Source organism: Condylura cristata, unplaced genomic scaffold (genome assembly GCF_000260355.1).
Source record: "Condylura cristata isolate star-nosed mole 26May11 unplaced genomic scaffold, ConCri1.0 scaffold00007, whole genome shotgun sequence".
In the NCBI taxonomy this organism is placed as follows: Eukaryota; Metazoa; Chordata; class Mammalia; order Eulipotyphla; family Talpidae; genus Condylura; species Condylura cristata.
Window position 1 is genome coordinate 64,963,273 of NW_004567108.1, and position 25,582 is coordinate 64,988,854.

At 38.4% G+C, this 25,582-nt stretch overlaps 1 protein-coding gene across 2 annotated transcripts in view; it reads right to left on the reverse strand.

Annotated features, from left to right (window-relative positions):
- Positions 1–25,582, reverse strand: part of MCC (mutated in colorectal cancers) — a 312,445-nt gene that overhangs the window by 68,553 nt on the left and 218,310 nt on the right. For both annotated transcript variants that reach the window (XR_001145197.1, XM_004678375.2), the window contains exons 5-6: positions 9,951–10,114; positions 7,831–8,037 (exon numbers count right to left, since the gene is read on the reverse strand). Coding sequence is in view for 1 of the 2 variants with exons in the window: in XM_004678375.2 (XP_004678432.1) it covers positions 7,831–8,037; positions 9,951–10,114 (371 nt within the window). In the remaining variant the exon portion in view is untranslated. The remainder of the gene's footprint in view (positions 1–7,830; positions 8,038–9,950; positions 10,115–25,582) is intronic.

Consider the following 25,582-nt stretch of genomic DNA (forward strand, 5'->3'; position numbering starts at 1 on the left):
ATGTCTTTTGCAGCAACTTGGATGGAGCTGGAAAAGATCATAAGCCAGAAAGAGAAAGAAAAATACCGGATGGTTTCACTCATAGCAGGACTATAATGGACCAGGCGAGAAAATAACAAAAATAATGAACAACCATATACCAGAGACATGTTGTGGGAGTGGAGTGGGGAATGGGATCAAAAACGGGGCGGGGGGAAGGGAGGGAAATGTATGGGACTATGGTGGTGGCACAGGGGTGATTTGGTGCTGGGAAACCCGTGGGGATTACAATTGAGATGAAAAAAAATGTGCAAAATGATGTAAAAATAAAGTTTTGTAATAAAGAAAAAAACAACAAAAAAAAAGAAAAAAAAAAGAAAAAAAGAAAAGAAAACTCTATCAATATTGTAGTTTAAGAAAGAGATTGCATTGGAAAATGGAATTTTTAAAACTGTCTTACTCCTTGGATGAGCACAGACAATTCTGAATTCTGTTCTGTGCCAGGCAATGCCTTTGATTCCATATCTTGTTGGATTTTTGGATGAAAACTCCATCCTTTAGTTACTCCATCCTTCCTCCTCTAGCTAAGGTGACCTTGTATGGATAGGGAGGGAGGGGAAAGGGTGACAGAACACTTCTGCTTTCAAATATAGGGTTCATCACTGCCATATTGAGGGCCCTGGATATTAGTCGGGTGTAGAAGTTGTCAGAAAAGCTGTGGTTCTCTCTTTTACTTCCCCTGCAAGGAGAGAATTAAAGATGCTGAGAGAATGTGGACCCACATCTAGTGGTTTTCTGAAGGGCACTGGCGTCCCTTTTCTTTCCCTGAGCTGGTGAAAGGGTCCCAAGTCCTAGTCATTCATTTGCCTGTGGCAGGTCCGGAGCTTATTTCTTTTGAAATCTCCTGTGATTTTGAAACATATACCAAGTCACCCCAAGATGAATGTGTGTATGACCTATTTCTTTGGCATTTTGATTCATGTCCAGGTCAATCTGAATCACACTCAAAACAAATAAATCAGCAGTTTAGAAACACTTACTGCTTGACAAGTAACTATATGCACCTCCATTATTTCTAAGCCCCCTGGTTAACAGAGCACCTGTTTCAACTGGCCACGGACTGTAAGAAGGTGTGGAGGAGAGTCATCTGCTACTTGGGATATGTAGAGCAAGCAAGGAACAAGCTTGTTTGGCATGACAGACCACTGAGATTTGGAGGTTAATTTGTGTACAACCTCTCCTTATCCTAACTACACACCACCACACTGAAGAAGAGCCACTGAGACCCTACACTGAAGTGGAAGGAGGGTTAGTGGAACCCGACACAGCACTCCCAAACTTCTGCCTGGCCAAACTAAGGCTGTGAGGTTAAAAGAGTTTTTTTTTTTTTTCTATAGATGTTTTATGAATTTAAACTTAGCTCATACAAACCACTTTTCCCACATCATATGAAAAAACTCCTAAGAAGAAATGGAAGAAGTAAGATACAAACTAAATTAAAATTAGGAGATATATATCACTGTCCAAAAACCATACTTTTTTATTTAATCTGAGAAGGGGGGGAAAGCATCAAGAGGAAAAATATGCCTATCCTTCTACCTGGATTTAGGCTTTGTTAACTTTGACATCTTATCTCCCCTTCTAGTTTTTAGGCATATATGTCTACACATTAAAATTACATGAATATGGGAATATAGCCTACAAAAGTTCATGGCAATTTTACTTCTAGAGAAATATTGCCATGTTGGGTCCTCCCTGGTGGCACAATGAGTTCAAGCAAAGCACTATGAAGCTATCACAGCCACTGCAGCATGAATTTATGATTTCTGGCCATGACTCACATGGCATAGCAGATTTCTCCTGACCTGCCCCCTGCTGCTCTCCTCAGTAATGTGTTTCAGTCAGTCTGCCTGTTCTGCTCTCTACTCTGTTTCTTGTGAATTGTATCAACACCCCCACCCCCTTCTCCTCTGGCCTGTACCCCAATTCTGTATTATAAATAAATAAATCTTTTTTTTGAAAAAGAAGTATTTGCATGTTACTGATTTTTAGTTAAAAACACGAAAGAAAAAATGACTCAGCATATAATGGGAGCCCATTTAGACAAAGTAAACAGATGCTTCTGAGACAGACCATGATCTAGACATAGCAGGATGATGCTATGAGTCTTATTTCATCATTGGTTGCACAGGTGGATAGTTTTATACACACACACATATAACATATATCTACTAAAATTATATATTTAAAATATATGTATATATGTTATATATGTATATGTGTATATATATATTCACACACACTAAAGTTAGTTGGTAGAAAAAGTACATAATAAAATACATTTATTATCATGCATTTAGGGTAGCTCTTTGGTAGAATTTAGAGTTCTCTTTCCTAGCTCCTTTAAGCATCACCATTAATGAATAAGTGCCCCTGGAAACTTATTCACTTATAACACAGATGATTATTGAAGGTGTATTTAATGTATTGTTTAGAGTCAGTTCAATATTTAGAAAGTGCTACTCATGGATTCATACATAATAACTCTGGGGGAGGGCCTTGGTGTCACACAAGATGATCTCTACATTGTCTCTTTTGGTGGGTTTGGGACAAGTGCCTGATCTGTGTGTCATATACATGGCTGAGCAGAACAGCATTGGATTTCCTACACCTCCAGGTTTCCACTGCATGAGAATAACTGTGGAGAACTCAGCGCTGTGCCTCATACCCATCATGATCAGACACTTAAAAGTGGCCCAGTAGGACAGCAGCCTGATTTCCTCAGTGAAGAAAGGGTTAGAAATTGAATTCAGCTACATGGCCCATGATCAAATCAATCATACTTGCATACCAACAAGAACTTTGGAAGCTGGGGTAAACATCCCTGGTTGGCAATGCTCTGCGTGTCGTCACACACCATACCCCAGAAGAGGCACCACCATCCAGCACTACTTGGGGAGATGACTGGAAATTTTGTGTTTGGATTTCTTCCAAACTTCACCTGTACATCCCTTATTTTGGCTGGTTCTGATGTATATCTTTTTGCTATGATAAAACTGTAAGAGTAAGCTGAAAAAAAAAATAGTGGTCCCAAAGAGAACATAAAAGAATATATGTCAAGTTTGTTACTTTGAATAGCTTACTGTGGAATGGGGTCTTTGAGGCTGAAGTACTATAATCTTTCAGGTCTCTTTTGCTAGCTTTACCTCCCATCCAAAGACTATAAAACCAGGAAACTGGGGCAACATTTTATTTTATTTTTTCATTAATTAAATTTATTTATTTATATACATTTTACAGCATTTTATTCAGAACGACAAGGTGAGGGGAAGGAAGTGGGTCCTACAGTATTCTGGAAATTGACTTTTCTCTCGGCAATAGTCACATGACCACCATTTAAGAATTGGGAGCTTAGAGTCCTTCTTTATATCTTATTAGACTTTAGCTGAACTGGGAAATTCCATTTTTATTACATGAGACTTAGGAACATAGAACAATGAAAGCCCTTCTTAAATATAACACTACATGTGGGAATCAAGAGTACTTGGTTTGGAAAAGATATCTTGTATCTCTGGCTGAAATGCTGTCTTTCTATCTGGGTCTGATAGCATCAGAGAGCCAAATATTCTATTAATACTAATGGTCTTAAGACATTTTGGGGTGAGAGGAGGCAGCAGTCATGGGGAAACTTCAGACCAGGGGAACTTTTATTTGGTTCAGTGATATCTACTCCCTTGAATTTACTGTGTTGATGACTAGAGAGAAAACCAGAAACCAAACTCCCAAGAGGAAGAAGCCGAGGAGAAGTGATAGAATTCATTTCCAGATGTGCTGAAATGCCTCCGATACAAGGAAGCAACTGCTACTGTGAACTATGTCAGACATTTGCAGAACCTCTGAAGAACTTGTGGAAAACTTTAGAAGAGATTTGTGTTACCTGTTTTTGATTCAAGACTATGGTTCAATGGGACACAGATTCACAAACCTGTGTTAGGTCACACAAATGACCTAACAATATGGATGTTAGGGATACTGACCCTCCAATTTGAAAATCCAAGTATAACTTTTGATTCTCTTGAAACATAACTACTAATACACTGCTGTTAACCAGAAACCCTGCCGATAAACACAAGCTGTTGATTAACACATATATTGTTTTTTATATACATTATATTCTGTATTCTTACAATAAAGTAAACTAGAGAAAAATGTGCTACTAAGAAAATCATAAGAGGAAATACATTTATAGCACTGTATTTCTTATGTTCATGCTGTTTGAGTACAAGAAAATCATATAGGAGAGAACATAAGGACCCATGCTGTTCAAGAGTCAGGTGTACTTAGTTTATTTCACCAAAATTCTGGAAAAATCACTTTTTTTTTGCTACATATACTTGGCCTAAAAAAAAATAGGCAAAAATGGGCTTTCCTGTGCCCTCTCTGGTGGTGCAGTGGGTTAGGATGCAGCACTGTAAGTCCCCCACAGCAGCTTCAGTGAGAGTTTAATTCCCAGCCCTGGAGGTGATCCACATGGCTCAGCAGACCTCTCCTGTCTCACCTGCTGCTCCCCTCAGTAGTGTACCTCATCAATCTGCCTGTTCTGCTCCTCACTCTGTCTCTGGTGAATCCTCTCACCGACCCTACACTTCTGGCCTGTACCCCAGTTTTGTATGCATAAATAAATAATTTTTTTAAAAAGAGCTTTCCTGGTGGTCAAGGGCACACATCTAGCACTGTGAAACTATCCAAGTCTGATCTCAGGCCAGGGAGGTGACTCAACTCACAGCAGACCTCTCCTGTCTTATTCACTGCTCCCCTCAGCAGTGTATTTCAGTACATCTGACTTTTCAGCTCCCTACTCTATCTCTGGTGAATCCTATAACCATTCTGCACCTCTGGCCTATACCCCAGTTCTTATATGCATAAATAACTAAATCTTTTTAAAAAATTAAGGAAAATCTACAAATAGTGTGGAAAAATTGGGCCTACCATCACATATCCTCCTATGAGTATTCAGGAATCCCTGCATTTTTCCCTCCATACTTGACACACAGTGTTTTAAAAATCTGTTTACTGACCTGTCTTCTCAAGAATCTTTAAACTGGGGGGCTGTGTTCTGCTCATCACTGTATTCCCTCTGCTTATCATAGTGGAGATGACCAATCCTATTTACTTCTCCCTTGCCAAAATTAAGCCTACTTCTTTAAGTGGGAGGGGATGAGTGACTATATTTCAGAACATGCAAAAAACAAATGATTACTTCATTTAATGATGAGATGGGACCAATGACAAAAATTGTTTGCCTGTAGCTTTTTCTGTACTGCTAGGTCAAATAGACCAATCTGTTAAGTGATATTAAAAATTGGGAGTTTAGAACTTAGTTAATTATATCTTGAACAAGGCTCAGAAAACCTATTGAGAGTACTTTGTTTAATTACAGGCAACAATTTTATTGACCCGGTCATTTAAAATTCTACCCACTGAACATGGTCATGAAAATAATGTAGACCCAATTATTTTTTAGTGTCTATGAGCTATGGATTCAGAGTTGCTATAAAGAGAGATAGGCAAAGTAGTTGGATATCATGGGATATTGCAGGCCTGGAAATAACACCATACCTCAGTTGCTGCAGTGTTACATATTATAGACAACAGAAGACAACCCACTACACAAGACACATTCTTCCCCAGGGAAAAGAAATACATTAGGCCTTAGAAGATGGAGGGCATGCAACACTTAACTTCTGATAAACTGTACTGAAAGATATCTAAAAAATTATATGAGATTTACAATTGTCTTGAAACAAAGAGAAATCAATCCAACTCATTGTATGTATACAAATTCTGAAGGACATTTCCAATTAAGGAAGAGATTTAAGTTCCTCAACATATTTTGATTTGAAGGTCATTAAAAATAAATTATATAAAACCGTACTAACCACAAAGCTGAAAAATAAATGTGACCAGAAGAAATTTTTGACAACATCATTCAGTGTCCATATGAGACATCTCCAAATATCTAAAGATTTTTACTAGGAAAAAGACAATAGGGTATGAACTTGTCTGAGCACTGAACAGGTACTTGTGGTTTTCAGCCTAAACAACTACTAACATTTTTTGAGTATTTATTATGCCCCATGTATTGTTTCAGTGCCTTATCGGTATCGTCTAATTTTCATGCACTGGTTATTACCCCACTTTATGGCAGAGGAAAGTAATGTAGAGAGGTGAGGGGACCGTGTAGGTCCATGAGCGGAAGGAGGGTGCCTCTAGAGCCCCAGGAGCACCAAAGGTAGGACAGGTAGAACCACCACCTGTGCCATACTCCATACCAACTTTCAGAGTTAGGAGAAAGCACCTGAAGAAAGAGTTTGGTATCTTATCTTTTGCTGTTCACAATCAAGGACTCTCTTTTGCTTTAGTAACTCAAGTTGAAGGTGGAAATTTTTCTAGACCACAATATGTAATTACAACTAAAGACACATGTCCGTCACAAAACATATATTATGAGTTGCACACGCTAAAAGCAAGCACGCCTAATTAGGGCATTAGTCATAATGATCAGGGAGTGTGACCCAGGAAATTACAGGTAGTGGGTGCCTCAGCTGCAAGAAAATTTCATCAACTTGCTCAGATAAGGTCTTTGCTGACTCATTTACACCTGTTGATGCATGTATGGAAAATGGCATCTGATAAAGTTGGATAGTGAAAATAAGCCTGTACTTGTGAGTTCAGATAAAGTGATGTTCCAATATGAGAGGTAGGACTGTTGGTCTTTTAATTATATTAGCCAGGTAGCTGATATATTAAAAAAAGTTGACAACATTCAAAAATAGTTATTTCTTCCATAGTCATATACAATGGCCATCATGAAAACTTGCATGTAAGTTAAGAACAGAAGGAAGTACATGTTCCGACCTTACTGAAAATAAGTTATTTTCAAGGTGTTTAAAAGAAGAAAGAACAACGATAAAGATGGTGAGTTCTAATATATTATTTTTTTATCTGTGTGCAAAACCACCAGTCACAGCACAAATAGAAAGCCAGTTTCTAATACTGTCGAGATTGAGAAAGAGAGTAAATTAGGTCTCTCAATTCAAAGTGAATTTCAGAGGGAATATTTTCTGATTGAAAAATTCATTGCTTCACACCTAGTCCAATCACAGATCAAATTCACAGCCAAACAAAGGATCACTGTTGGTTCCTTGAGGAAACTCCATCTTTGGAAAACTCAGAGCTTGAACCATTTTTCCAAACATTTCTGTCCTCAAACATCAACTCTTAAAGTGTATCTATTTCCTGAACAAAGTGGTTCTTAACTGGTTCAGTAATTGCACACTGAGTTGAATGACAGGGATCACACACACACACATGCGCGCGCACACACACAGACACAGAAATGTACACACAGCACAGAGAATATACATAAAATATACACACATACACATATACATACATGTGATTATTTTCATTTTTGTAAGTCTACCTTTGAGTCACTGTGGCTGAAAGACCAAGTATATACTTAAAGATTCTTTTGTAAATTAAAAACTATTTTTAGCCTGTCTTAAAAGAAGAAATTTTAATTGAGTGTGGAGAGCATGTGCACACCTTGGAGAATTGTTTGAGAATCACTACCTGGGTAGAATTTTATCAACTACTTAGATCTGAGATTCCAGAGGACAGTGGTTTTTTAATCTTACTAGAATTCTCAGCACTTTCAAATTATGTTCCTTACAAGAATGACTTCATTACAAGAAAGGAATGGTGAGTCTCAAGGCCATAAGCCCCACTGCTGCTGGAGTTGTCTTTGGTTCTGCAGGTCTGTCCTCAACCTAGTGGATTCTGACTCACCCTCCTTCTGAGCCGGTCCCGTTCCTCACGGATGGCATTCATGGTGGCCTTGGTCCTGTTCAGTTCCTCCTCTTTGCTGCACAGCATGGCTGTCAGACTCTCATTCTCTTCCCTCAGTCCTGCCAGCTCTTTCTCCCAATGAGAGCGCTCTTCAGCCAGGTTGGGGTAAAGGTCCCGGCCAAGGACCCCCTCGATCTCCTCAACAGTCTGCAAGACAGCCACAAAGACAAGTAGATTCATTTTGGAGAAAGAGGAGGGACACAAGCTAGGCCAGGAGTGAGAGTTCTCAAAAGAGGCGGCTCTACACACCTCCTTGCAAACAGTGCTTATGACTACCGACACCCAAAGTAATCCTTTATCCATTTTCACATGAGTCTCTGCCACCTTCCCGGGCTTCCTACTGGTCCATACAGTAAGCAAGATTCAGCCCCTTCCTCATGTGTAAGTCTGTCAGTGACACTAAATGCCATGTCTACAAAAATGTTAATCTCTTTTGTCCATGATCTAAGTTGGTAAACACATCACCAGGCAGCATACCAGCTAGTGATTCTGATAATGCAAACTGAATACAGAATTGCACTTGAAGTTTCTTAAATCATCGGCCTCCTGTGTTGTGACTCAGCAATACAGCAGATTTCATCACCTTTTCCAGCTTTTAGTTTCATATCACTGTCCAGAGGTTGTGAGTGAAGCTCTGTCCCACAGTGTGAGAGACAAAAATAAACCTCCATGACATAGAAACAAGGAAGTTCATTGTGGAGGTTTGTAAAGCTACCGGGATTTGCTTAATTAGTAAGACAGCTATAAACTACAATGAATAGAATCTTAACAGTACTTGGAGAATTCTTATGAATTCCTTTAAAACACAGTATCGATGGAGAAGAACATGCATACTGTTAGGAAAAAAGAACTTTTCCTGCTTGCTTTCAGAAACCATTCACAGTTATTGTTTTTCAGAAAAGGAAGCATAATTCAATTGACACTGAAGGAAGAAGCAGAGTTACTATAAAGTAGCAGAAGGCAGTGAAGTGATGTGACGAGAAACAGATTTCAAAAATGGATGTGGGCCTGTCACTTTTGGACAATCAAGTCGGTTTTCTTATAAAGACTGTTAATCAAATCTTGCTGCCACTTTCCAAACTCACTGCTTTGTCTTCCCCCTCAAATTAGATTGGTCTTCCTCAAGCTAGCAGAAGTATTTGGCCCTCTCTTTCCCTTTTAACACTGAGGTGAGGGCTACTAGCAAAGTTGACATTACAATTCAATAAAGAGCCTGGGAGACTGAAGAAGGAAACCCTAGGACTTGCTTCCTCAAACCTCTATGTATTTATAATTGAGATGACTGAAGATGGAAGCCCAGTTGTGTTATAAATATAAATCATGGTTTTCCTCGTGATACCAAGCTCTTTTGTGAAATGTAGGGTGCTTGTTGATGGAAACAGGCCTAGAATTCTAGGACATTTTTCAAATAACACTTCACATTTTCCCCGACAGTGGCTATTTTCAGTTTGGATCACTATATCTAGGTCACTAAATATGGTGAATGAAGTAATACTTGAGGCCCAGGATCAACAGGACTTCACTCTCATTGTTCCCAGGTTTGTGCAGATGCAGCCATATGATCTGACTTGGGCCTTATCCTGCAGTAAGATGGATGCGCATGAAAACTACTGATTGCTTCTGTATGCTCGGGATGGATGACTTATTGAGACCTGAACCTCCCCTTTGTTAGCACCATGAATTGATAACTCCTGAAATAACACTCTAGCAGTCTTAAAGATTTCATAAAATTTACAACTCTTACAACTTAAAGGTGTGACATGATGAGCCACAGCAAAATCATGCAGATCAGTCAAAGGAGTCTGAGTTTACAAGGAAATTGTCAGTTTTGCTTCAAAGCCAGTAATTTTGATTGGTGATAAGATTTTTTTTTTCTAATGTAGTTCAGCTCCTCCCAAATTTACAGGGCTACTGCTTCTACCTGGTGGCCTGATCTCTAGTATAGCTCTTAGAAAATTTATGCCTAACAGACGTTTAACAAAAACATATCTAAAAGAGAACTTTGATCATTTTCCTTATATGCTTTCAAGGAGCCAGAGCACAGAGTGGGGAGGCTCTACCTTAATAGCCAAGTCACAGTGTTCACTGGCAGTGGTGAGCTGCTCGATGTGTCTGTCCACCTCGGCCACTGAAAGGCTGCAGCTGCTCTTCTTTCTGCAGCAGACGACATTCTCCAGCCCTGTCAGTACCCTCTGCAGTTCAGAGTTCAGGTCACTGCAGTTATCTGGGAATGAATGTGGACAAAACGAGTTAAGCAGGCAGGTGGGCAATGGATGTTCTTCATTTTGCTTACCAGCAGGAACACCTCTGGGTAAATGAAATGCTACTAGAGTCTGACAGCCCAAGTTTAACACCTTGCAGCCTAGTCTCATAAGTTGCCCATTCTGTCTCTGAGGCTTAGAGCCAATGTCAAGTTTTTACTAATGAGTTTCAAACAATGGTCATTTTCTAGCTCTAGCCATGCCTCACCGAATTCTTGATTTCTCTACTTTCACTATGCCTCAAGTTTCTTTAGGAAGGACAAAAGAGTGTCCCAGAAAAGTTTCATGAAAGCATTGACTCAGAAAGTCACAGTTAAACAGGTGTTACAACTTTAATATATAAACAAAATAAAATCTCCAAAGTGAGCAGACATTTGGAATTGAAAAAAAAAAACCACAAAAACATTGTAAGAGATAGCTTTTTGCCTTCAGTGAATTTAAAATCAGGACTTTTCTCCCTTATATGCCAATAACCCATTTCAATCTAAGCCAGGGGAAAAATAAACTGTTCTAACAAATTCCATAATGTTCTCCATGTAAGTGTCTTATAAGCAATTAAAATAATTTGATACATATTTTGAAATATAGGTTACTTTTCATTGCTGAACATCAAGGGTTTGGTCTGGGAAAGAAATTATCTTAATGTGAGATAGACATATCTTAGAAGATAATTTTACTGGAATTAAAAGTTAAATACAGATATCTCAATCAGCTGTTTGGGATTTTATGTGTCACAACATCATTCAAATCTAGTTAATATTAGTGTAGTTGTTAACTATGATATCTCTCAGAATATTCTATATCCAACATGATTTCTTCATTAAAGAAGTTCCATATCTTCAGTAGTTTCCCTTCTTCACTCCTTCTCTCTTCTTTCACTATGCACTAAAATGATCATTTGCTGTTAGAAGAACTTCAGGAACATTCAGCACTACAGTACAGAATATTTTGTTTAGCCTGATTTGGCTGTTTAGTATCAAATGCCACTAAGTCCAGTGAGAAAACAAAGATTCACTCCAAACAATGCACACAATATTTATTCCTCCTCTCAAAATTACTTCATTTCCATCTTTGCAAATGGTATTACCATCCACCTAGTTATTCAGGCCACTCTCAGAAATCTTGATTTCCTTCTGTCTTACAATCTAAACCCAATCCAACTTGTGACCACAAACTTTAAAACTTATTCCCAAAGTGACCTCTATTTACCATCTCCACAGACAACACTGAAGTCCCAACCACCTTCATTTCTCAACAGAGCTACTTAAACAACCTCTTACACTCCAGTTCCCACACTGTTACTCCCTCAGACCAAGCCCTCTAATGGCTTCATTCAACTAAAGTCCAAACTCCTTACCAGAGCCTATAAGACTCTGCATGATCAAAACTGCAGATGTTCTCAATTCAGGCTTCTCCCTGGAATTCCCCAGGCTTTTAGAAAACACTAGAGTCCAAGCTCCACCCCAGACCAATTAAACCACATTCTCTGTGGGAGGGGCTTGGACACTGGAAAATTTTAAGTTCTTCAACAATTCTCATGTGCAGTCAAGGTGAGAATCACTGATCTATCTGGTCCTTGCCTTGGCTGTTCACCTGGCCCCTCATTCACAAAGCTTTACTTACACTTCTGGCCTTCTCCCCACCTCTGGAGCATACCATTTACCTAGTTGTCCTAGGACTTTCTTTCCTTCTGTTGTTTCCTCTGCTGAGACTGATTTTCACTCGGGAGACAACATATTTTTAGCAATAGAGGCAGAAGGAATTCAGGTACATAGGACTTTATATGTAGTGTGAGTGAACATAACCACCATGCCTCAGTTTCAATATGCATATTTCACAGGTCTCTTCTTACCCTACCATCAATTAAAATTAAGCTAGCCCATAAAAGTACAAGGTGAAAGGAATTATCAGGAGAGGTAAGTCTTAGCATTTGGACTTCTAGTTATCTAATTTCCTATAAAGATGAAACAGGACTCAGAAGTAAACATGGAATGGACCTCTCTCTTGTATCAGAGGATGCAAACCTGTCACATGTAGCCAGAGGTGTGTTCTGTTTGGATGAAAAGGCTTGATATCTGCCAGTCTTCATTTTAAGTTTTAAAATTAAATGCCCACATTTAGAAATCATTACAAAGAATGCTCTTGTAAAATTAGAAGGCATTGTGCTTTCTACAGACCCAATTGCTTTCCTTACTCCAATACCTGGAATCTCTATCAGCCTTCAGTCCATGCCTTTTGCTGTTTTTTTTTTTTCTTTTTTTTTCTTCTTCTAAGTGTTACTTTTCTCAGTTAGGATTCTAATAGGAGCTGGAGAAAAGGCAATTATGGCTTTTCAAGTGAGAAACCAGAACCTGTGATTTTCATGTAGGTGGTTAAGGGAACACATAAATATTTTGGAAATCTGGAAAGGAGGCAAAATTCATGGCTATGAAAATTAAATCTAACCAGCATTCTTACTCAGTTAAACCACAGTCTGAGGCAAAGCTAGTAGTCAGGATCTACTCAGCCTATTCCCAGTTTGCACACAATTCAACCACAGCTGATACATTTCTAATCAGCTATTAAAGATTGCCAGTCATTTTTTTCTTATTTTTTTTATTAGTTTGTATATTTATTTACATTATTGTTCATTTTAGAACAATATTGAATTCTCCACACCCCCACTTCACCCAACTGTCACCACCAAATTCCCCCACATTTCTCCCTCTCTCCTTCCAATCCCACTCTGTAGGATATCTCTGGTTTATATCTGTCTGTTTATTTTTGTTTTGTTTTGTATTGTAGTAACAATACAGTATTCCCCCTATGTCTTACTTGGTTCTCTTACATTCCTCCTATAAGTGAAACTATTCAATATTTTTCTTTATCCTTATGACTTATTTCACTGAGCATGATCCCTTCTTGCTTCATCCGTGTTGCTGTGAATGGCATACGTTTATCTTTTTGATTGCTGAGTAGTATTCCATTATATATATACACCAGTTCTTGATCTAATCATTTAATTTTGGGCATTTGGGTTGTCTCCAGATTTTTCCTATTGTAAAAAGTGCTGCAATAAACAGGGGTGCATGTATCCTTTTGAATAAATGTTTTTGTGTTCTTTGGTTAGATCCCTAGAAGTGAAATTGCTGGGTCATATGGTAGCTACATTTTTAGTAGTCTGAGGAGTCTCTATACAGCTTTCCATCGTGGTTGTACCATTTTGTACTCCCACCAGCAATGTAGGAGTTTCTTTTTCACCACATCCTAGCCAACAGTTATTGTTAGATTTTTTGATATGTGCTGTTCTCACTGGTGTGAGTTGGAATCTCATTGTGGTTTTGATTTGCATTTCCCTGATTATAAGGGATGTTGAATATTTTTTCATGTCTGCTGGCCACTTGCAATTCCTCTTTGGAGAAGTGTCTTTTAAATTCTTCTGCCTATTTCTTGACTGCATTGTTTGCTTTTGTTTCTGTTGATTTTTGTGAGCTCTTTGTATATCTTTATGATCAGTCCCTTATCCATTTAAGGAGTGCAAAAATTTTCCCCAGTCAGTATGGTATCTCTTTGTCTTGGTTAATGTCTCTTTTGCAGTGCAGAAGCTTTTCAGTTTGATGTAGTCCCAGGCATTCATTTTTCCATTCATTTCCTTTGTTTTGGGTGATGAGTCTTTAAAGATGTTATTGAGATGTATGTCTTATAGTGCTTTACCCATAGTATCTTCTATATATTTTATGGTTTCAGGTCACATGCCCCAAATCTTTTATCCTCATGCATGGTGTGAGGTAGTGGTCTAGTTTCATTCTTTTGCTTATGTTGGTCCAGTTTTCCCAGCACCATTTGGAACAAACTGTCTTTGTTCCACTGTATATTCTTTGCTTCTGTGTCAAAGATTAATTGCCCACATATGTGTGAATTTATTTCTGGGCTTTACATTTAGTTCCATTGGTCTGTGTGTCTGTTTTTGTTCCAGAACCACACTGTTTAAATTATTATAGCTTTGTAGTATAGATTGAAGTTTGGGAGTGTGATATCTCCATTCTCTTTTGTTTTCAATAGTATATCCTTGGCTATTGTCTTTTTTCCATGCTTCCATATAAATGTTATCAGGTTTCATTCTATTTCTTTGAAGAATGTCATTGATATTTTTATTGGAATAGCACTGAATCTTTAAATTGCTTTTGGTAGGATGGACATTTTAATAATGCTAATCCTTCCAGTCCATGAGTAGTGGTTATTTTTTGATTTCCTGTGTCTGCTTTATTTCTTTTAATAGTATGTTATAATTTTCTTTGTAGAGATCTTTCACATCTTTTGTTAGATTTATTCCCAAGTATTTGATATTTTTGTTTCAGTTTTAAAAGTGTTAGTTTACTTCATTTCTTCTTCTTCAGATTTATTGTGTATAGGAATGCTACTGATTTTTGTGTGTTGTTTCTGTATCCTGCTACTTTGCTGAACTGGTTGGTTATTTTGAGTAGTTCTTCCATGGTTTTTATAGAGTTCTCTGTATATCATATCATCTGTAAATAGTGATAGTTTTACTTGTTCTTTTCATATTTGAACTCCTTGTATGACTTTCTCTTTTCTTATTGCAAGGACTTCCAGTATTATATTAAAAAGGAGGGATGAGAATGGGCATCCTTGTCTTGTTCCTGATTTTAATGGAAAGACCTTCAGCTTTTCACTGCTGAGAATAATATTGGCTGTGGTCTTTTATATATAGCTTTTATCTGGAAAGGCCTTTAGCTTTTCACCACTGAGAGTAATATTCGCTGTGGTCTGCTGTATATGGCTTTCATCTGGAATAGCCTTCAGCTTTTCACCATTGAGAATAATATTGGCTGTGGTTTGTTGTATATGACTGTTATCATCTTAAGTTATGTTCCTTCTATCCTTAGATTTTCAAGGCCTTCATCATTTATGGATGTTGGACTTTGTCAAAAACTTTATCAGCATATATTGATATGGTCATATGGTTTTTATTTTCTTTTAGTTGATGTGTTGGATGACATTTATTGATTTTCATATGTTGAAACATTGTTGTGCCCCTGGGATGAGTCCCATTTGGTGGTCTATTATCTCTTTAATTCATTGCTGAATTTTGTTAACAAGGATTTTGTTGAGGATTTTTGTTTCAGTGTTCATTAGGGAGATTGGCCTGTAGTTTTCTTTTTTTGTATTGTCTTTGGTTTTGGTATTAGTGTAATGTTGACTTCATAGAATGTATTTGGAACTATTCCTTCTTTTTCAGTTTTTTGAGAGTTTATGTAGGATAGGTATTAATTCATTTCTGAATGTTTGGTAGAATTCATTTATGAAGCTGTCTGTTCCTGGGCTTTTGTTTGTGGAGTGATTTGATTACTCCTTCAGTTTCATTGCACATAATTGTTTTGTTTAGATGTACTCTTTCTTCTTTGTCTAGCTTGTATGTTTATATCATTCTAGGGAGTCTTCTAGATGTGGAACTTATTTGCATGTAGGTGTTCATAGTAGTCTCTGATTATTCTTTTGATTTTATTGGAATTTTGGGATTTGCCTCTTTCATTTATGATTGTATTAATCTTTTCTTTTGTTTTTTCTTTGTGAGCCTTGGTAAAGGTTTGTCTGTTTTATTTATTTTTTCAAAGAACCAAATTTGGTTTATTTATCTTTTGGATTAAAAAAAATTCTGATTCATTTATTTACCTTTGATTTTTATTATTTCCTTTCTTTTATTGGTTGCCAGTTATAAAACAAAAGTATGGTTGAATGGGTCAGAAACATTATCCTGGTTCAACTAATTCTGTGCACCTTTATTAGAATGAAGTAATACTTATAAATATATAATGATGGAGCACCCAGAGACATAGGATAGTTAATAACAGAATTTAAGAGAGATACTAATGATATTGATAATATGATAATAATTGGGGACCTTAATATTCCACTTACAACAACAAACAGATCAATAAGACAAAACAAACATAAGAAAATAAGAGTATAAATGAATTTAGATAAATAAGGTCTAACAGTTCTACAAAACACTTCAGCCAAAAACTGCCTCACAGATTTTTTTTTTTTTAATTTCATGGACCATTTTCAAGCCTAGGCCATTCTTGGGATACAAGTTAAATGTCAACAAAGATAAAGATGAAAATTATACTAGAACTTTTTCCTACAATAATGCCATAAAATTAGAAATGACTATTAAACAAAAAATCCAGAAAAATAAATATGAGTCTATGGATAATAAACAACAAACTGCTTAAAAGCATTTGGACAAAAGAGAAAATCAAAACAATAATTAAAAAATATTTTGAGACCAGTAAAAATGATAATACAAGCTATCTGAATTTATGGGATTCAACAAAATATTCTATGGGCATAAGAAAGAAGATAACTGCAATGCAGAGTCCTTCAGAAAAAGAAGAAAAATTCCAAATAAACAATCTAATATCACAGCTAAACAAACTTGAAAAGAGGAACAAACAAGACACAAAGTTAGTAGAAGGAAGGAAATAATAAACATTATAGAGGAAATATAAAGTGAAAGTAAACTGGATCTTTGAGAAGATAAACAAGATAGGCAGTAAAAAAAATAAGGCCAACAACAACAACAACAACAATGAAAAATACAAAGAGAGAATACATTAATAAACAGTGTTATAAATGGACAGGAGAAATTCCTACAAATGGCACAGAAACACAAAGATCATAAGAGATGACTACAAACAACTATATGCCAATAAATTTGATAATCACGAAGAAATGAATAACTCTCTAGATCAATGTAATCTATTAAGACTAATATGAAAAGAAACAGAACAATGAACCAGTCATAAAAAATCTGAAAAGCAAAAGCCCAGATCAGAATGCTTTACAAATGGATCTTATCAAATTCTTATAGATGTAATGCACACCCTGCTCAAAATTTCTTTAAAAATACAAGAAGGAATGCTTTCTAATAGATTTTAGGAGACCAGTATTACATGAAAACCAGATAAAAAAGTACAAAAAAATTATAGATCAATATTCCTGATGAACATTAATGCAATACTTTTTAAATAAAATACCATGAAATTGAATTCAATAGTATACCACAATGACTACACACCATAAAAAAGTGGGGTTCACACAGGGATTACAACTGAGATGGAAAAAGGCACAAAATGATGTAAAAATTAACTATTATACTAATTTAAAAAATTGCCTCTAGAAAAAAAAAAGTGGGATTCATCCCAGGGATGCAAGAATTGTTGATATAGGTAAGTCAAATAATGTCATATATCATAAGATAAAAAAATGCATAAGATAATCAGTATCTTATTATATATCAATAGGTACAAAGAAAGCATTTGATAAGATTCAACACCTATTTATGATAAAAACTTTAAACAAGATGGTAAAAGAAGTAACCTAAAGGGCATACACCACAATTGAACAAGCCATAAAATACTAATGGTGAAAAACTGAAAGCTTTCTTAATGAAATCCAGCACAAGACAAGGATGCCCATTGTCACAATTTTGTTTAATAGAATAGAAGTAAAACTATCTCTCTTTGCAAACAATATATTATGTGGAAAATCCTATAGACTCCATCAAAGTTAGCCAAAGGGTTTACAGGTATTCAATTTATTTTTCATGTATGTTTCAAGTTTTTCAAAATAGGAAGTTTTTGGGAAATAAATATATTCAAGGAAAGATCAAGGAAAGGTAGTATGGATATGCTGAGGTCTCAAGTAGGGCCACAGTGATGACGGATTTCTCAATGCAGCTACAACGGAAGTGAAACTGCCACACTCAAATTGTCTCCTGAGAAAACAAGATTGATTCAGGGTGAGAGTGAAAAAGAGCTAAATGCATTCCCTCCACTCCCATCACCCTGTGCACATCCCAAACTTGCCAGCCTGGGAGTTGTTTTTGTTTTTGCTGTTTTGACAGTGTCTCTACAACAGCACACTTGACGTCAAATATGGTAAAGCATAAGAAAGATAACCTGTGTCAACTGACTATAAAGCCATCCTCCAGGGACTACAACCTCAGCCCTCTGTGTCTCTTCTACCTCCCTCTAAGCTTCACAACACTCCCTCCCTAAATTCAACCCCTCCCACCATGCCCCCCCATCCTCTATGGTATCATATTTCTGGCACAGGCTACAATGACACTGAAGTCTCTTTGGTGTCCTCTCTCTGTCTCTGATGCCCTGCACAGGCTGGTCAGCAGGCATGGGGATGGGCAGAGAACAACCCAAACTCCCAGGCCCTGTGATCTCTGGGATCTCCATGATCCCCCCATGATCTCTTCTTCTTGTGAACACTGCCCAGATGTCATATTTATAGATGGACATGCCCCATGATCATGTTCCCAAGTGCCTTTTTATAATAGTACAATATTGCGAGTGGGTAATGAAGCTTGAGAGGAAGGCAAAGCTGTAGGTGGGGCCATGGAAGCTAGTGGGAGGAGGAAAAAAAAACCTGAGCCACTTCATGTTCTTTATATGCTCCAAGACTCCTTTCCTATTTGACCAAATCAACAGTGGACTTGCTCAGCTGGGACAGTTGCCTGGACAGCAACCAAACGGAGGTGGCACAATAATCTTTCCTGTTGTAAAGCTTGGTTATTCTAAGGAAAATACTGCCTCTCGATCCTGCTAACATTTGCAGACAGGTCTTATCTGATCAATTCAGATACCCTGGAGAAAGCAAATAGACACCTCAGATAGTCAATGTTCATAACTTTAAAGTCTTCTCTGTGCTTGGTTTTCAGGGATGACCAACACAGTGAAACTCTGGGGGCAAATTCAGTTTCACAAGTAATGTGAGGGGAAGAAAGGATTGGCAGCAAAGGCTCAGCCAATTCTATCAACTGATCAAGGGTTCCTCAAAGTTTCAGCATCAGGTTATGAATCATGTGCTCCTCTTTTAAAAATTCTTTTCTGGAGGCTAGCTAACTACCCAGCTAGCCCATTCCTAACAAAAGTGTGTGTTCTCCTTCTCGTCTATCTTGCTTTTGTAAACACTATTCTCCAAGTCTGAAAAACCGTTTTTTTTTTGGAGGAGACATCACTGCCTTCCCTCATTCTGCCCCCCTGCTTACAATTGAGAGTGAGGCTTAACACTTTGAAACATTTTTCCTGAAGCCATTAAGCCTCACTGGCCACTAAGCCAGGAAAATCTGCGTTAAACATTAAATGTATTTCAGCCACGTCTGTGCCAAGAGCCAGTTTTCATGTGTAAATTCTTCCTTGGTTATCATCCAAAAATTACTCACAAGGAGGAAATCTCTATGTAAATGACCAGACCAGCAAACAAGGTATCATATGTTCCCATACATTTTGAGGGGCAAAACAAGTTTAGCATTAGGGCCCTCCCTGGTAGTGCAGCGGGTTAAAGCACAGCTGAGAAGCTTAAGCCACTTCCCCATGAGTTCCATTCCTGCCTGCCCTGGAGGTGATCCACGTGGCGCAGGGCAGACAGCTCTCTTGACCCGCCCACTGCTCCCCTCAGCAGTGTACTTCGTAGATCTGCCTGTTCTGCTTCCCACTCTGTCCCTGGTGAATCCTCTCACCCTCCACATCTCTGGCCTGTACCCCAGTTCTGTATGAATAAATAAATCTAAAAAAAAAAAGTGTTAAAAAAAAAAAACAAGTTTAGCATTGATAAATTTGAGAAGTAAGAACTTCTCACCTAAAACAGAAGAGAACTCAAAGTATAGGAGCAGAGTCCATCAGGTTGTATAAAAGTACACTGGCTCAGAGATTGTTTGTTTGACAAATGATTGCTTCAGGTATGCTTTGCTGTTCCAGTAACAGCACTGGGGAAACACTACATTAAGAGTTGAGGTGCACCAAGCACGCATGGACATGTACAAGACTGTGAGCGCATGTCTGGGCCTTGCTGCATTTTGACATCCAGGATCATTGGTTTGAGAGCATCGTTTCTAAGATGAAATCTGCAAAATCTTGAATAACAACAACATGCTATTAAATCAGGTATTATGTTCTCACAGCTGCTCCCTTAATTCCTCCAGACCTCAGTGGATTGTAGGAAGCAAAACACATTGGACTTACATTTTATCAGAGGTATGTGAAAGTAGCCATCCACAGAAACATAAGTTGGATCAACTAAAACAGCTACTTAGGAAAGTGACTTACCCTCTTTGAACTCTGCTATTGCAATTTCATTGATGAGGAAATGAAAAGGCTTCCTTCAAAATTGAGGATTAAATGTAAGGATGCATGAAAATGCATCACAGAAGGTGTGCAAAGCATGTCAGCTATTATATCTAGCTTCTCTTTCAACTAGAACTTGCTGCCAATTTGAGGAAATAAAAATTGCAAGCCATGATTCCTACCTGTCTTTGTCTGTTTAGTTACCTTTATTTTGCAAACAATGGCATGACCAGGCTTGAATGAGGTAATGCAATTTATCTTAGGATGTAACACGACACTCCCAGGACCTTTCTCCTTTACATGACTGCTTTGATAAGTCAAAGCACTTTCTAAATTGCTGGTTTATTTCTCCAGACCTGAGCACATGCTCAGGGGTCAGCTTATTGAAAAGGGCAGTCTGGCTCTGGTGGGTGGAGTTTGAAAATAAAAGAAAAATGTTTCAATCAAGGGAATGGTCTGGACTGGCTTCTGCAATCTGTAAATAGGGATCAGTAAATACACTGCTGAAACTGCACAGACAGTCTAGCACAAGAGAACCTCTGGACTGCTAATGGAGTTTTGCAAATATAGCACCATAATGAAATGGTTGTGTTTTAATGATTTCTATAATATCATTTATATGTGGAAGCTTTTTTCCCTATTGAAGCAGTACAATTGGAAAACAGCAAAGAAATAAGAAGAGGGAGATGCCCAGTTGCAGTGAGCCTCTGCAGGGACTGCATTCTGCTATGCCCATAACGATTGCTTGTCTTTGCCACTCCCTGTGCCCAAGTTCCACAGGGACAGCCCCTCAGTCTCCTTCTGTCCCCGGGGCTTTTTGACTGCCTCGTTACCACTAATTCCAGTTTTCTGCTTCTTTGCAACCCCTGGGACATGTCTTCTGATGCTCCACCTCTGAAGTGTCACTAGGGACCATCTGCCTTCTATTTTGGTCCTGATCCCATCACTGAGCACTGCTAGTTTACTTGTCTCAGCCTCCATAGAACAGTGAGCTCCAAGGTGGCAAAGCCTACTGCACAAACATCTGGGTGACTCTTTTCCTCTCTCTCTGTGTCTTTTTTGGGGTGTGCCTCATCTTTGTGGACACTGTGAACCTGGTAATCAGGATAGCCAAAGTCATGCCCATAGGGAGCTGGTAGTCAAGTGTGACAGACCAATAAAGACAGATAGTAAGTAACAAATAAATGCAAATGTCATGTCACTAGGTAGTGCTGAGGAAAAATGGAGCAGGGAAGGGAGAGTCTGTAAGTAAAAGTAATGCTGGAGCATTTCAATAGGGGTCAGGGGCCCTTCCTCCCCCCAGGAGAAGAGAACATTCTAGTATAGGGGTCAGGGGGCCCTTCCTCCTTGTAGAAGACAGCTGATAGGCATGTAAGAGAAAGCACCATGAGTAACTGCAGGAAGGCACACTGTAGACAGAAGGAACAACTATGCAGCAACCTCGGGGAGGCAAGAGAAGCTGGTCACGTTTGAGGGACATCAAGGATGACAGAGTAAGAGTCTTCACAGCTGGAAAAAAGATAAGGAAAGTTGGGGAGGATTAAGTTTGGAATGGGGAAGGCCCTGTGGGCCATGCTGAAGCATATGGATGTCACTAGAGGTGTGAGAGGTTTGAGTGTAGAAGTACAGCATTCTGATCGAAGATCCTGTCTCTAACCCCTCAGGATCTACCACATCATCCATAATTTGTGATGAATAATGAATAAATGAATAAAAGCAGAGAGTACACAGGCATTTGGTAGGTAGGGGCCTTGTGCTCCTGTATCTTTCCTGTGCTTTGGGAAAGATACAGGCACATACTGGAGCAAGCTCCTCCAGCCCTTCAGCAGCTGTTCACCCCCAGTGCTTGGTCTCTGGCTCTGCGCATTCACCCTATCTGCAGACTTCCACTGCTTCAGTAACTATACACAAACAACTGGTGTCTTCCAGCTGCTTTCTTTCTGCTTAGCCCTCTCCCCTGGGCTTCAACTGCTTTCCGAAGCATCTCCATCAATATTCCAAAACACCTCAAAGTTATGCCCAAACAAAACACATGATAACCACACAACCCAGTCCTGAACAGAACAGAATTCAAAACAAAACCCCCTGGCCATTGTCCTATACTTCCATATCAATGACTGACGATCCATTGTGTGAACAAGATAACCTATATACCATGTGTGTACACAGGCATGCATGTGTGAGTGCGCGCATGCGCACACACACACACACCTCTCCTCTAGTCCTTCAGTAGGCCTTACCAAGTTAATACCTTTCCTTCACCCACTTTTTTACACCTCAACTGACACCACAGTAATTATAGCAATAATTTTTACAGTGGTTTCCTATCTGATATATCCCCCCATTCATTCTTGATACACTGCTTTTTTCTCCTTATCTTACTGATTAATGCGAATCTGATCATCCATCACATTCTCCCACTATTAAACCTTCAGTGGTTCCTTTTTTATATTTAACATTTGCCATGATGCCTTTGTTGTTTTTTTTATAATGTAATATTTATATATAATTTACAGCATTGTTCATTTTTGTACAATGTTTGCTTTCTACTCTCAGGAATAGTCCTCAAATTCCTACCACCACAGGCCATCTCTGTTGGCGCAGTGGGTTAAAGCACAGCACTAAGAAGCTAAAGCCTCTTCAGCATGAGTTCAATCCTGGCCCAGAGGTGACCCACATGGCACAGCAGACCTCTCCTGACCCACCCGCTGCTCCCGCAGCAGTGTACTTCATTAGTCAGCCTGTTCTGCTTCCTGCTCTGTCTCTGGTGAATCCTCTCATCACCCCTGCACCCCAGATCTGTTAGCATAAATAAATAAATCTTAAAAAAGAAATTCCCACCAATTCATCTTTGCTTCATTACCAGAGTCTCTTTTTGTTCTTTCCTCCCCTGCAGAATGTCCTGATTTAAAGTTGCCTGTTAATTTTGTTTTTTTATTTAATAGTGATTTTTTCCCTAGACCTTATTTGGTGCCCCTATATTCCTCTTATATATGAAACTATCCAATATATATTTTTTCCTTTGAACTTATTTCACTAAGCTTCATCCCTGTTGCTGTGAATGGCATGAGTTTATGTTTTTTGATTGTTGAATAGTATTCCATTGTGAATATATACCACATTTTCTTAATCCAGTCATTTATTTTTGGGCATGTGGGTTGTTTCTATATCTTTTTTTTTTTTTTTTGATTTTTAAATTTTTGCATACAGAACTGGGGTACAGGCAGAGGTGCAGGGGTGGTGAGAGGATTCACCAGAGACAGAGCAGGGAGCAGATCAGCCAAATCAACAAAGTACACTGCTAAAGGGAGCAGCGGGCGGGTCAGGAGAAGTCTGCTGTGCCATATAGGTCACCTTGGGGGCAGGCGGGGATTGAACTCATGCTGAAGTGGCTTTAGCTTCCCAGTGCTGTGCCTTAATGTGCTGCGCCACCAGAGATGGTCTTCTATATCTTTTTTTTTTTAAATGGTGGTAATAACTGATGTATTTTTTTTAAAGATTTTATTTATTTATGCAAACAGAAATGGGGTACAGGCCAGAGGTGGAGGGGCAGTGAGAGGATTTACGAGAAACAGAGTAGGGAACAGAACAGCTAGACTGACAAAGTACACTGCTGAGGGGAGCAGTGGGCAGGTCTGCTGCACTATCTGTATCACCTCCCGGGCAGGGATTGAACTCGCACTGAAGCACACATGGTTTGGCTTCACAGTGCTGCACTCCAGCCAGCTGTGCCACTAGGGAGGGCCTCTTTCTACATCTTGCCAATTAAAAAGTGTGCTGCAATGAACAAAGGGGTGCAGGTATCCTTTTGAATTAATGTTTTTGTGTCCTTTGGGTAGATCACTAGGAATGGAATTGCTGAGTCATATGGCAGTTCCATTTTTAGTAGTTTCAGGAACTTCCATACAGATTTTCATCTTGGTCAAACCAGTTTGCATTTCTATAAGCAGTATAGGAGAGTTCCATTTTCTCCACATCCTCACCAACATCTGTTGTTAGTTTTTTTAATATGTGCCAATCACACTGGTTGAGATGGTATCTCATTGTGGTTTTGATTTGCATTTCTCTGGGTATAAGTGATGTTGAACATTTTTTCATGTATCTGTTGGCCATTTTCATTTCTTCTTTGAAGAAGTGTCTTTTAAATTCTGCCCATTTATTGACTGGGCTGTTTACTTTGTTTTGTTGTTTGTGATCAGTCCCTTATCAGTAGTATTGTGTGCAAAACTTTTCTCTGAGTCAGTGGGGTATCTCTGAATTAATGTTTCTTTTGCTGTACAAAAGCTTTTTACTTTGATGTAATCCCAGCTTGTTTCTTGGTGTGGGCCTGTATTCCTATATACTTTTCTCTTATTACAGCTTTTGCTGTGTTCCTTATATTCTGTTAAGTTGTGTCTTCATTGTTGTTGGTCTCAAAGTATATTTAATTTCTTCCTTGATCTCCTCTTTAAACCAGTGGTTTTCCAGTAGTGTTGGTTTCAAGTTCCATGAAGTGGGGATGTTCCTTACTTTCTTTCTATGGTTTATTTCTAGTTTGATGAGAAAAGATAATTGGGATGATTTTGAGCTTAATGTATCAGTTGATGTTTGTCTTGTGGCCCAATATGTGATCAATTCTGGAGAAAGATCTGTGTGCATCTCAGAAAAATGGGTACTCAGATTTTGGGTTCACTGTCCTATAAATAACTGTTGAGCCTATGAGGTCTAGGTCTTTATTTAGGACTCTAGTGTCCTTATTTATTTTGTCTCATTATCTGTCCACTGGTGAGAGTAGTGTGTTGAAGTGTCCTACTATTTTCTCTAATGTCTGCTTTCAAAGATGATAATAATTGATGTATTTTGGTGCTCCTTCTTTTGTTGAGTATATGTTGAAGAGTATTATATTTTCCTAATGTATTCCACTTAATCATAACATCACTATGCTCTGTTTATATCACCTATGCCTAGTTTTACTATTTTTTAGTTTGAAGTCTATTTTACCTCATACATATAGCTGTTACTGCCTTCTTTTTTGATGCATTTCCTTTAGGATTGTTTGCCAACCTTTTACTTTCAGTCTATATTTATATTTTGTAGTTAAATGGTGTTTCCTGGAGAAAGCAGAAGGTTGGATTTTTTTTTAAAGATTTATTTATTTATTCATACAGAACTGGGGTACAGGCCAGAGATGCGGAGGGTGAGAGGATTCACCAGAGACAGAGTGGGGAGCAGAACAGGCAGATCAATGAAGTACACTGCTGAGGGGAACAGCGGGCGGGTCAGGAGAGGTCTGCCCCGCCATGTGGATCTCCTCGG